The 13,320-nt window shown below is 38.7% G+C and overlaps 1 protein-coding gene across 5 annotated transcripts; it reads right to left on the reverse strand.

The window, feature by feature from the left end:
• Positions 1-286: 286 nt before the first annotated feature.
• Positions 287-13,072, reverse strand: gps2 (G protein pathway suppressor 2). Of its 5 annotated transcripts, XM_067439096.1 has the most exons (13): positions 12,917-13,038; positions 12,510-12,533; positions 11,995-12,112; positions 11,727-11,836; positions 11,505-11,629; positions 9,250-9,329; positions 9,034-9,113; positions 8,721-8,895; positions 5,083-5,166; positions 2,073-2,149; positions 1,884-1,979; positions 1,673-1,756; positions 287-993 (listed from the first exon to the last, which is right to left on the reverse strand). In XM_067439096.1, exons 2-13 carry the CDS (start codon positions 12,510-12,512, stop codon positions 901-903), a joined length of 1,125 nt encoding a protein of 374 aa, XP_067295197.1. In that variant the 5' UTR covers positions 12,513-12,533; positions 12,917-13,038; the 3' UTR covers positions 287-900. The 5 variants fall into 5 exon arrangements, with proteins under 5 accessions (XP_067295197.1, XP_067295198.1, XP_067295199.1 ...); XM_067439097.1 differs by lacking the exon at positions 12,510-12,533 and having other exon boundaries at positions 12,917-13,072; XM_067439098.1 differs by lacking the exon at positions 12,510-12,533 and having other exon boundaries at positions 12,727-13,055.
• Positions 13,073-13,320: the final 248 nt, after the last annotated feature.

A 13,320-nucleotide genomic window follows, 5' to 3' on the forward strand; every position in this document is an offset into this window, starting at 1 on the left:
AAACGCAATGGAAATATGGGCATGCTTTAAAGATGACAAAGTAATACGTGTTAAATGCTGGAATTCCCCAGTAGTGGAGACACCCTATGAATAACAGATCAGAACAAGTTGTTGAACGTTCTGAGTCAGTGCTGTATGAAAATAATCATTGAGATTACAATACCAATATTTACCAATATCAAAACACAATTCTACTCAACTGCCTAATTATGCGACTCTTCAAAGAATAAAACAAAAGATGACAAAAATAAGACTCCAAATAAAAAGATGACAAAAGTCAAAAGATTTTTTTTCTACACAACTATTTATTACTATTTTAACAAGCTTTTATTTGAAAACATATTTTAAGTGCAATTTTGTGAAATTCAGTTGGTTGGCTAAAAACATTACATTTACAATTTAAAATCATATGAAAATATTATTTCCCTATTTTTTGATTTTGGGAAGAGGTGCATTCATCAATGTTAATGCAAGTTATAGACGGCCCTGAGTGGGAGGTCTGTTACAGAACAGAGTTATAATCTTCTGATCTGTTTCTACATTGTTTAGTTATTTTTAAAACCAGATTTAACTCAAGTTGCGTCACTTAATGGTGGTATTGTAATGTTACTAATGTTGGCACAGCTGTTGTCAAAGTCTTCATATAAATAAAATAATCTTTCAGACACACCCCACTGTAATATTGAAATCAATGGCATACCCTGTTGCAAAGGGAGGTCTAACAGTTGAAGAATAACAGAGAAAATGACTTGCATGTGACAGTAATATAGTCATGTGTTCTATGTGATAACACTATGATGCCAAGCGTTGTGTGCTGTGTAGCTTTAATCCAAAAGGCTCCAAATTGTAAATGGTGAATCTGTTGTTCTACCCGAACATTCTTTAGGCTGAAATTAATAGCTATTTGGCATGGTGGTAAAACCTCTGCCCTGATTGGCTGTGAGAGAGGTAGGTGTGGCGAGGGGTTGGTTGAGAAGAGCTTTGAAATGTAGCCTGTACAACAGAAGGAGAAAAAAATATATAAATGTCACTTTCCTTATAAAGATCTTAATTAGACACTAAACTATTAAAGGCCATTGAATTTTAGAAGCCACTTGAATCTTTTTTCTCAATTAAAATATAATAAACACACTACCGTTCAAAAGTTGGAGTTGGTACAATTTTTTTTAAGTTTTGAAAGAAGTCTCTTATGCTCACAAAGGCTGCATTTATTTGATTAAAAAACAGTTTTGTGAATATTGTGAAATATTTTTATTACAATTTAACTGGTTCTATATTATTGGTTCTAATTTATTTCTGTGGTGGCAAAGCAGAATGTTCAGCATTATTACTCTTGTCTGCACGTCACATAATAATATGCTTTTCCATTGAAAACAGCTGTGCTGCTTAATATTTTTGTGTGGAAATCATGATATACCTTTTCAGGATATATCATTTTTTTTTATTAATATAAAGTTCAAAAGAACAGCATTTATTTAAAACAGAAATATTTTATAACAAATGTAAGTCTTTACGTTCATTTTTGATCAATTTAATGCATCTCTGCTGATTTTTAAAAAAATATACTTTTTAAAATGTATTATTATACTGACTCCAAACTTTTGAACAGTAGTGTATAAATGTACATACATGCTGTTAATAAAACAGTATATTTAGTTTGGACAGAACTCACTGCATGTGCTTGTTGTGAGGGAGTTCCATGCGTGAATGCACCTGGGGAAGATGGCCTTGGTGGATGTGCATATGGTAAGCCAGACTGTCCAAAGAACAACAAGAGCAATGAAATTCAACTATTTAAGGGTGAAAGGATGAATATCTGCAATAACGCAGAAGGTTACAAGGCTGTGTTAATAGAGATTTAATTAATTGGTTTTGGCTCTGACCTTGCCAGGAGGGATCTGGACAGCAATAGAGGGAGTTGGCAGCAAACCTGCAGCACTGACATGTATTGCCTGTGGATGCATGGGCCTCAGTGGACTCTGAAAACACAAATACGAGTCATTCATTTACAGACACTCAGCTGACCCCGCTTTTCTCATTTTTGAGTGTACTTCCTGACCAAGCCTACTTACAGCGTCTGTGAAGCCGGACTGCTGGTTGGCATGTTCCAGCTGTTTTTGCAGGGGAATCCCAGCACTGGGGATGTAACCTGGAGAGAAAAATTGAATGCAGAAAGTGTGAGAAGATGGAGGAAATTAACATCTATATGTCAAAGGCCCTGTTCCAAAACTCAATGAGCTGCCTTAAAAAAAGTTTTTAAACAGTGAGAGAAATTAATACGTCCATTCCGAAAGGATGTATTAAATTCATTAAAAAACACAGTAAAGTGATTTATAAAGTTACAAAAGATTTATATTTCAAATAAAAGTTTAAAAAAAAAACTTTCTATTCATCCTGAAATAGAAAGTTTCTGCAAAAATATTAATGTTTCATGTTTATGCAATATGAATGTTTCTTCAGCACCAAATCAGCATATTAGAATGATTAAAGACTACAGTAGGGACCGAAGAAAATCCAGCTTTGCCATCACAGGAAACAAATACATTATAAAAATATAGCTGCAAGCTGCAATGATGGGCCCAGTGACTTACCGGTGACATTAGGCTCAACTGTGCATGATGGGCAATATGCATTTAAAGCAGGTAAATGTTATGGACTAAGTCAAATTGGATTGAATACATTACATTTACTACAGTCAGCTGGTACGAATATGAGTGTGAACCACAACAGCCACATCCATGAGATAATTTAAATTCAGACTGAAATGAGTGCAAAATTATCTTTTGGAGCACAACATTTTTTAAGTACAAAAGCCCAGTATATATATATATATATATATACACACACACACACACACACACACACACACACACACACACACACACACACACACACACACACACACACACACACACACACACACACACACACACACACACACACACACACACATATATTCAAAATAAATGTATTACCAATAAATGATATATACTATATATAGCTTTGTTTATTTTTTTATTTTTTACGATTTACTACTGTATTCTTTCTCTGTGTAACTGTGGTCTACATTTACTGTTGTCTGTTCTTAGTCCTTGTGAATGTGTTACCATGCTAAAAATGACAAAGTTGTCTTTGATCAATGTGAATGTATGCAGAAGTTATAACACTTCCCGTTTCCCTTTTCTGCCACAATTTTTTTTCAAACAACCCTAAATAGCTACTTCCGGGTGAGCGGAGCAGAGTGCAGAAGTTGTTTGGCCCGATGAGATCTATATGTGTACAGAGTTTCATTCATACACTATGGCTGCGTCCGAAACCTGGAAAATGCTGCCTTCGGAGGGCACATTTCAAGGCAGGAAGGCATCAAGCCACATCCAAATCTAATATTTGCTTCACTTCCTGCCTCCTGAGATACCTTCATCTGATCGAGTTTTGAAGGCAGCATGCATGTATCCTTAGCTGCCTTTAATATCCCACAATCCTGTGCTTTCCATTCAGTGACAGTTGAGCTGGAAAAAAAGATGGTGTCCGAAAGTTGCGTTTGCTGGTCAGTTTGTGTGTAAATGTATGTTTTTTACCAATATTTTCCACTTCTGATATGATTTCAAGCGAGAAATTACTAATGTAGTAATTAAATATTTGTTTAGTTCTCAAAGCTCTCTATTTTGCTGTAGATCATTAAACTGTTACACTGCCTTAGAAGTCTGTCTGAAATTAGTTTCTCTAGGTGCCTTTGTGCAAAAAACACTGCTTTACAAGCCATTGTCTGAAAGGACAGCAAGGCAACGAATCAGCTGCCTAGGTTTTCGGATGCAGCCCATATTGCCAAAAGTATTGCGACACCCCCCCAAATCATTGAATTCAGGTGTTCCAATCACTTCTACTGCCAAACGTGTATAAAATCAAGCACATAGGCATGCAGACACTTCTACAAACATTTGTGAAAGAATGGGTCACTCTCAGGAGCTCAGTGAATTCAAGCGTAGTACTGTGATGGGTTGCCACCTCTGCAATAAGTGCATTCATGAAATTTCCTCACTACTAAATATTCCACAGTCAACTGTTAGTGGTATTGTAACAAATTGGAAGCAAATGGGAACAACAGCAACTCAGCCAAGAAGTGCTAGGCCACGTAAAAATCGCAAAGGGTGTCATCACATGCTGAGTCGCACAGTACACAGAAGTTTCTGCAGTCATAGCTACAGACCTACAAACTTTGTGCAGCCTTCAGATTAGCTCAAGAACAGTGTGTAGAGAGCTTCATGGAATGGGTTTCCATGGATGAGCATCCAAGCCTTACATCACCAAGTGAAATGCAAAGCGTGGGATGCAGTGGTGTAAAGCACGGCGCCACTGGACTCTAGAGCAGTGGAGACGTGTTCTCTGGCGTGACCAATCACGTTTCTCTGCCTGGCAATCTGATGGACGAGCCTGGGTGTGGCAGTTGCCAGGAGAACGGTAAAAAATTCCCATAAACACAGTCCTGAACCTTGTGGAAAGCCTTCTCAAAAGAGTTGAATCTGTCATAGCTGCAAAAGGAGGGCCAAATTCATATTAAACCCGATGAATTAAGAATGGGATGTCATTAAAGTGCATAAATGTGCATGTAAAAAATGCAAGCAAGATTTCAGACTGCATTCAAGGGGTGCTCTAGAATCCCCCCTGCCACACCAGTGTACCAACTTTTGCCTGACCCTAATGGCCGAGGAAACCGGTCTGAGCACATTTTCAAGAGATTTTGCTCATGTAAACTATAAAAGAAACCCTAATAAAAGGAAAACAATAGGGCCTGGGACCTAAATATAAATATAGAAAATGGTAGTAGTATTTAATAATTTAGTTTTTACCAAAAAAAAAAAACTAAATGCAGCCTTGGTGAGCATAATAGATTTCTTTCAAAAACGTAAAAAAAAAACCTGACCCCAATCTTAAAGGGTAGTGTAGGTACAGTACCTTCCTTTCGAGTGATTGATTTAAAACACTCTTTATGCACAGCAACATTAATGATCATATCACCATACTTAAATGATACTATTTCATTATAAAAGTATGCTATAGAGTAATTAAGCCATTCACACACACCTGGCTGAGAGGTGAAGTGACTGTGGACAGCATAGCTCTGCGGCTGATGGGGCAGGTACTGCATGGCCTGGAAAGCTGATGCCCCTGAAAACAGAAAAAGATAACATCACAACAAGCACATCACAAATTTACACCATGGTCAAGAACACAAGAAGTAAAAGATAAGAACATTTGAATTAATTAATTATGCATTTTTATATAGCGTATTTTTAGATACTGCTGTACAGTCAAAGCGCTTTACAATGAGACCAACCACCACTAGTGTGCAGCAGCACATAGTGCAACAGCCACACACCAGCCATAAGTGGAGAGAAAAGTGAAAAAGACAATTCAATCGAAGGGGATTATTGGGAGGCCATGCTTGATAAGAGCCAATAGAGGGAATCTGGCCATGACACTGGGGTTACACCCCTACTCTTCATAAGAAGTGCCACTGACTACAACCTCATTCAAATTTGAAAAATGATACATTTTCTTGTCTCTAATAATCAACTCAATGCAGGGAAAACTGTAATATGAACTGCAGCAGTGCTAAACCATTCACTATTCCCATTCAACCATTAAATAATAATTTACAACACAAACTATCAATGTCAAGTTTTCTTTACTTTCATGAACTTTTTTATATGACTTTCTCTACCATGCATCTTTTATATTCATATGGAGCTAGGATTGTGCCGATGGATGATATCACGGTGTAATGCCATGCCCTACGTTGCCAGTCTTGTGAGTGCGACACACACTGACTAATCCTAGTCTCTTCTATAGTTAAACTAAAAACTTTGCACGGGTTGCTCTGTAAATTAAATTGAGAATATAACTATTTTAAATATTGTAGTCTATGCCAGAGACATGAAGTGTCCATCTGTGAAAATAAGACGGCAGGGTACACAAATATTGATCTTGACATTGTTAGCCTGTTGTCTTTTTAACATGTCTTAGACTGTACATTTAACCTACAATATTTCATTTTGTACAAGAAAACAACCCTCATTAATGAATTATTAGTAGCCTATTGTAGTGTCACGGGAAATCTTGCTCATTGTCACAGCTCTTCAGTGGCTACTGCACTGAAGCTGCAGTTTGAGATAAACCCAGACTTCAGCGAATGTCAAATAACATTTGTCTGGTTAATACTTATAGACAAAATGTGTTTTGGCCATAATGTCAAATCAAGAATGAAGGTGATTCTGATAACACATTTATTAAAACACAGAAGAACAACAAAACAAGAACAAGAAAATGGGAACAACGCTCAGACTGAAAAATCAGGATTTAGGCTACATTTCACTTATAAATAGCAGCACAAATAACTTTTTTTCCCAATGTTTGTAAATTCCGATGTCTTTTCCATGGAATGCGCGGATGAGTCATTAGTTGGGTTAGTAAAATAACGGAATTATAGTTGAGTAGAAAAAAAAAAAAAATATATATATATATATATATATATATATATATATATATATATATATATATATATATATATATATATATATATATATATATATATATATATAAATGCACAACTCTCCTTAAGTGTAAGGAAGCTACTTTTCTTTTCCCCCTTATCTGCAACCTGCTGGACACCTCCTTCTTTCGGCTGTTCCCTTCAGCGGTCGCCACAGCGAATCATCTGCCTCCATCTATTTCTATCCTCTGTATCCTCTTCTCTCAGACCGACTACCTTCATGTCCTCCTTCACTACATCCATAAACCTCCTCTTTGGTCTTCCTCTTGACCTCCTGTCTGGCAGCTCTAACCTCAGCATCCTTTTACCGATGTATTCACTCTCCCTCCTCTGAACATGTCCAAACCATCTCAACCTGGCCTCTCTAACTTTGTCTCCAAAACATCTCACATGTGCTGTCCCTCTGATGTACTTATTCCTGATCCTATCCATCCTCGTCACTCCCAAAGAGAACCTCAACATCTTCAGCTCTGCTACCTCTAGCTCTTCCTCAGTGCAAATGTCTCCAAACCATACAACATCGCTGGTCTCACTACTGTTCTGTACACCTTTCCTTTCATTCTTGCTCGTACACTTTTATCACACAACAGACCTGACAATTTTCACCACCCATTCCAACCTACCTGCACACGCTTCTTCACCTCTTTTCCACACTCCCCATTGCTCTGGACTGTTGAACCTAAGTACTTAAAATCCTGCACTTTCTTTACCTCTTCTCCCTGTAACCTCACTGTTCCACTTGGTTCCCTCTCATTCACACACATGTATTCTGTCTTGCTGCGACTTACCTTCATTCCTCTCCTCTCCAGAGCAAACCTCCACCTATCTAGACTTTCCTCCACCTGCTCCCTGCTCTCACTACAGATCACAATGTCATCCGGAAACATCATAGTCTATAGATAGTCATAGTCTTAGATTCCTGTCTGACCTCATCTGTCAGGCTGTCCATCACCACCGCAAACAAGAAGGGGCTCAGAGCCGATCCTTGATGCAGTCCCACCTTCACCGTGAAGTCCTCTGTCTCACCTACGGCACACCTTACCACTGCATATCCTGCACCACTCTAACATACTTCTCTGCCACTCCAGACCTCCTCATACAATACCACAGCTCCTCTCTTGGCACTCTGTCATATGCTTTCTCTAAATGTACAAAGACACAATGCAGCTCTTTCTGACCTTCTCTGTACTTCTCCATCAACATTCTCAAAGCAAATAATGCATCTGTAGTGCTCTTTCTTGGCATGAAACCATACTGCTGCTCACAAATGTCCACTTCTCCCCTTAGCCTTGTTTCCACTACTCTTTCCCACAACTTCATTGTATGGCTCATCAGCTTAATACCACTATAGTTTCCACAACTCTGCACATCTCCCTTGTTCTTAAAAATCGGCACCAAAACACTTCTCCATTCCTCAGGCATCCTCTCACTCTCTAAGACCTTGTTGAACAACCTAGTTAAAAACTCTACTGCCATTTCTCCTAGACACTTCCATACCTCCACTGGTATGTCATCAGGGCCAACTGCCTTTCCTCTCTTCATCCTCTTCAAAGCTCCCCTAACTTCACCATTGCTGGACACCGCAGATTAGTTATTAGTTGGGTTAGTAAAATTATAAATTATAAATTACAAATTATAGTTAGGTAGAAAATAGTATTTATGTGAAGAGTTATTTTAAAATACACCCCCTCATTCCAATGTTTACTCTAAACATCGTCCACTGCCAATTTAGGAGACATCGCCCAACCCAATATGGAACCCCGCACATGACTAGTAGACTAAATTGTGCAATTTACTAATTTGTTCCTTTGATTTGCTAAATTGTGCTCATGATTTATAAATCAAGGGAACTAATTAGCAAATCGCATTCACAGTTTAGAGAAATCAAGGGATCAAAATAGTAATTTGTGCGCATTCTTTATAAATCGAGGGAATGAATTAGTAAAATGTGCCGCTAGCTCTCTATTGCAAATGAATGGGATTGAAAGAGGGATTCTAAAATCTTGGTCTTCATTTTCCACTACTGGTCGTGGGTCATAAACTGTTAACCCCTAAGAGGATCATGTTGCTTTGTTGCTGTGTGCCGCTACCGCTGTGACCTTACAAGTTAATAATCACACATACCCATATCTCCAAAAATAAGCACTGGTGAAAAAATAAAACAAGGTACCTCTAAGTTGTGAACCACTGGCATAGTTGGCTGGCACTGGCTGACTGGAGGCAAAAGGTGATGTATGCTGTGGCTGGCTGACTCCATATGGGCTGTGACTCGGCTGTCCTCCGGAGTACTGGCCATGTTCTGTCCCACCTGTACTAAACCCCGCCTGAGACTGGTAATGACGCGCCTGGGATGGTGGCAAACAGCCAATTACAATGAATATACAAAACATTAGTAACTGAATCAGGTGTGCCGCACAACTAAAAAGTGTTGGTTTGCATGTTTTAAACACATCGATGATTTACATTGAACTGTCAGCACTCACAGGAATGACTGGAGACTGGAAGAGCTGTTTACTGCGTTCCCCAAGAAGAGCACCTGGGCGCCCGTGACTCACCTGACCCGCTGATAGAAAACAAGCGGTGGAGAAAAATTAAGTCATTATTTTCGGCAATTCTAACAAAAAAAGCAAAAAGTCTTAATGACATTCACAACTTTATACTTCTTTGACAAATGAATGGAAATGACAAATAGTGGTCACCTTGCATGCTAATAAGGTGCTGTCCAGGGTGGATGGCCATGTTTGGCTGGTATGTTGCTGAAGTCAGAGTTGTCATGTCACTGTAAACATATAAAATAATTCTAGTTATAAACAGAAAATTCTCAGCCTCAGACATTACGTCCATGGACTGAATCGTTGGCTGAATGTCTGACACACTTATCTGAACACTCTGAGTTTTGACGTCGTCATCTGATTGAAATCTACAGGATACACGAGACGTGCGCGTTGTGTTCTTTAAAGGGGGGGTGAAATGCTGTTTCATGCATACTGAGCTTTTTACACTTTTAAAGACTTGGATTCCCATCCTAAACATGGACAAAGTATAAAAAATAAAAAAAAAGTATTTCTGTGCCAAAAATACTCCTTCCAGTTTCTCACAAGTTTCGGAATTTGTTTCAGAGAATCGGTCTACCTGATGTCAGATAAGGCAGAATGTCCTTGTACGGGCCATACGGTATCTTCTCCTGGAAGAGCGTGCACGATTAGAGAAAGAGTGCAAACGCTTTAAGCCTAGTTCGGACTGCACGATTTTCAACTCGTCGGGTCACTGGTCTTTTCACACTGCATGACTATCTGCGGTATCATTCAGTCTCTGCTGTGTTCACACTGACCCAATGGATCGGCGACAGAGGGTTTCACACTGCATGACTGTACAAGAGGAACAATCGCCGACAACACTCTCTCTCTCTCCGGTGTGCAAACTACGTTTCCCAACATTCCCAACCAAACACACGTGCGATGTTACGAGTAAACAAGATCCCACCTGCGTCAGACCGGAGTTCTCGCGCAAGACTTTGAATTGTTTGTGAAACAAACAATTTGTCAAATTGTCTGTGTGCTGATTTGTGGAGAAAAAGAAAAAAGATTATGGCGGAGGAAATTGCCGGAGAGACAGAGGGAGCTTTGTCTTTGTGTTGTTAGCTATCGACTCGTTCATTCAAATGCGCTACTATTCCATTGTTCTTCTATGTAAACACGCACTAGTCTGACGTGTAAAACAGTTTTGCTTGCTACTGCTAACATTAAATCGCATTAAATAGTGCATAAACCAAATTATGTCCTCATAAACCACGAGTAAACACACACAAATGTTATAAAACTCATAAGCATGACAAGCCGCTAAGCAAATACAGTTACATTATATACCATTGAGATGTCCTGCTGTAGTCATTGCTGCTTCTCCTGTTTAATTTCTGCCTCTAGATCAGATTCTGGATGATATATGTATGGCTAAATGTGATTGATCTCAATGGTTTATTTAGGATTAAGTTTTTTTTCTCCATATTTAAGCATGACAGAGCTTTCAGACACTCAACGAAATAGCTGCGCGTACTCGTCATTCTTTAGCTCCGCCCACACGATATGCCTCCAGCCGCTCGTTTTCCCCCCGGAAAAACTTGGTACAGATTATCTTTCTTTTATAAAATATAATAAAACTAAAGACTTTTCAGAGACATGAAGGTCTATAGGTACTCAAGATTGACATGAGATTGACTGAAACCCCCTTTTGACTGAAAAAAAGTGTTTCAACCCCCCTTTAATGGTCCACCTGGAAACAAATGCTGTGACGCCAAACTCCCTCGCTGAAGAAAAACTCTGTTGTGTTTACAACTGTGACAATGAGCGCTTACCAGGATCAACTAAATGCTGGAATGTCAAAAGTTTGCAGCAAATTTACAGAACGTTCTTAAATTAATAATTTATAGTCAGCCAGTCTGTTATTGCCTGAATATGAAGCGGAACAAAACAAACTGTGATTGGTTTCGTTACATGTCAGTCAAGCATCCTCTTGGGTGGTCCTTGACCAATGAAAGCTGTAAAAAACTCCACACATTCTGCTGTCAGTCACTCTTGCTATGCAAGACTATAAACTGAACCACAGACGTGCCATTTGCAAAATCGGACTTTCTTTGGATAATATTTTTTAGAGAGGAATTTTCAGAATGTAATTTTGGCATTTTCAGTAGACATCATTCCAGTCTTTAGTGTCATGTGATGCTTCTAAAATAATTTTAATATGCTGATTTGGAGCTCATTCTTTTTTTTTAAATATTAATGTTTAATATTTTCACGGAAACCTCAAGATACTTTTTTTCAGGATTTGTTGATAAATTTCAAGACTACAGAGTACATTTGATATTGAGAATGGGTTGCTATCACTTTTTTTATCAGTTTAATGCAAACTTAGTTCCTAAATAAAACTTTTATTTTTCTTTCTTTTAAAAACAACTTACTCTTTCCCGTACCTCTGTTCTTTCCGTCGTCGCTTCTCTTCCTCGTGTAGGACTTTCTTTAGCTGTAGGAAAAGCTGGTGTTTCTCCTCTTGAAGACCCTGTAGCTTCACTCCCATCTTCATAATCTGAAGACAGAGAAAGAGAGTAAAAATATTGGTCAGGATTGCATGCAACTTTTGTAAATAATACAAGTCTTAGAATAAGGCAATCAAACAGACTTACCTGCTCTTTAGTTTCCTCTAAGGACATCCTTTCCTCCATCTCTTTCTTCCTCTTTCGCTCTTCCTCTTCTTTGAGTTTCTGTTCCATCATTTTGTCAACCTCTTCCTCCTCTGAGATAAACAATTGACAACTGATCAAAAAAATGTCTTTGCTACATGCACATCACCAACAACCCCATAATTCACACAAAACCAGAAAGCAACAAGAACATGTAAATTATTTTATTTATTTGTAGTAAAAATAATAATCAGGAGATTCCAAGGCTCACCTTGCCTCTTCCGCTCCCTCTCTCTCATAATGTGCTTGTGTAAGGCACGTGCCATGGCATTAGACAGTTTGGGCCTCTCCAGAAGAGCCGGCATGATGGTAGGGATTGGTGGTGCCAGCTGGAGTAGAGTTATCAGGTAAAAGAAGAAAAAAAAAGTTACACATAGATCATGAAACACACATGTCAGCATCTACATTTTACATCTACATCAGTCTACTACATCTACATCAACTAATGAGTCCACTAGGATTAAATTCAGATAGCTGGCCTTACCAAATCAAGAATGGCGAAGAGTGAGAAACAATTAAAGAACTAAAAATTATTTTACCTTGTTAAATGACAACATTAAAAACATAGAACCAATAATATTCTTATTTCTGTGCAGCACAAAAAAAAACAAAAAAAAAAAAACAAAAAAAAATTCACAGAGGTTCAGGATAACACATCACAAACACAGACTAAGGCAGCTGTCAAAAAGTTGACAAGCCTTGCTTTCATTATATAAACCAACTTACCATATCAATTCTAACAACCAAAGACTACGAGTTAGAGCAAAATATAAACAGAAGAAAGAGTTGTGGTAATCTGAGAAGCAATATAAGGCAGTAAATGAGCAAACTCCCTGCACCGGGTTAATTTAGCTCTATAATGACTTGACAAGCTAGCTGGCTATGCTTGCAGTAACCTGAATATTTTTAAGGCCTATTCAGTTAATCTGTCCAAGAAAATCACCTTTCATAAAGCATGATTTTATAGACGAGTGATTGCAATATTTTCTATTTCCAGTAAGTTGCATTAACACCTGACCATTAGGCTAGCACAGGCTAACGGCTCAAGTGACAGCTTAGGCAGCTAGCTAGCAAAATCAGCGAGCTAAATAAAACTCTTGCAGTGAAATTCGTGGAATCTTCATGTAACGCACTTTTGTCCGTTTCTGAGATTAAAAGTATGCTGAGCTTGTCTGAAGGCTTTCCTTAACGAAAAATAAACAATTGTATCAGTAATCAAAATAAAAACGACAGGAAGCCCAGTTGGTCGCACTTCCGCTGTGGGTGTGTTTTGATGACGGCAAGTGTCAGTGAGCAAAAGTGAAGAGGCTGCTCCTATGGGCTGCTCACTGCAGCCATGGGTGGAGCGTTAAATCCCGCTCCCCCTCTCTGGACGCCCCCCCCCCCCCATTTTCTGGAATATTACAGGTGTCACATTTATCTGAGATGCTTTTTCCCATTAAAAACATAGTTGATTTCAAACCAGTATGCCAATCCCGCTCCCCCTCTCTGGACGCCCCCCCCCCCCCCTTCTGGAATATTACAGGTGTCACATTTA

Source organism: Pseudorasbora parva, chromosome 3 (genome assembly GCF_024679245.1).
Source record: "Pseudorasbora parva isolate DD20220531a chromosome 3, ASM2467924v1, whole genome shotgun sequence".
Taxonomy (NCBI): domain Eukaryota; kingdom Metazoa; phylum Chordata; class Actinopteri; order Cypriniformes; family Gobionidae; genus Pseudorasbora; species Pseudorasbora parva.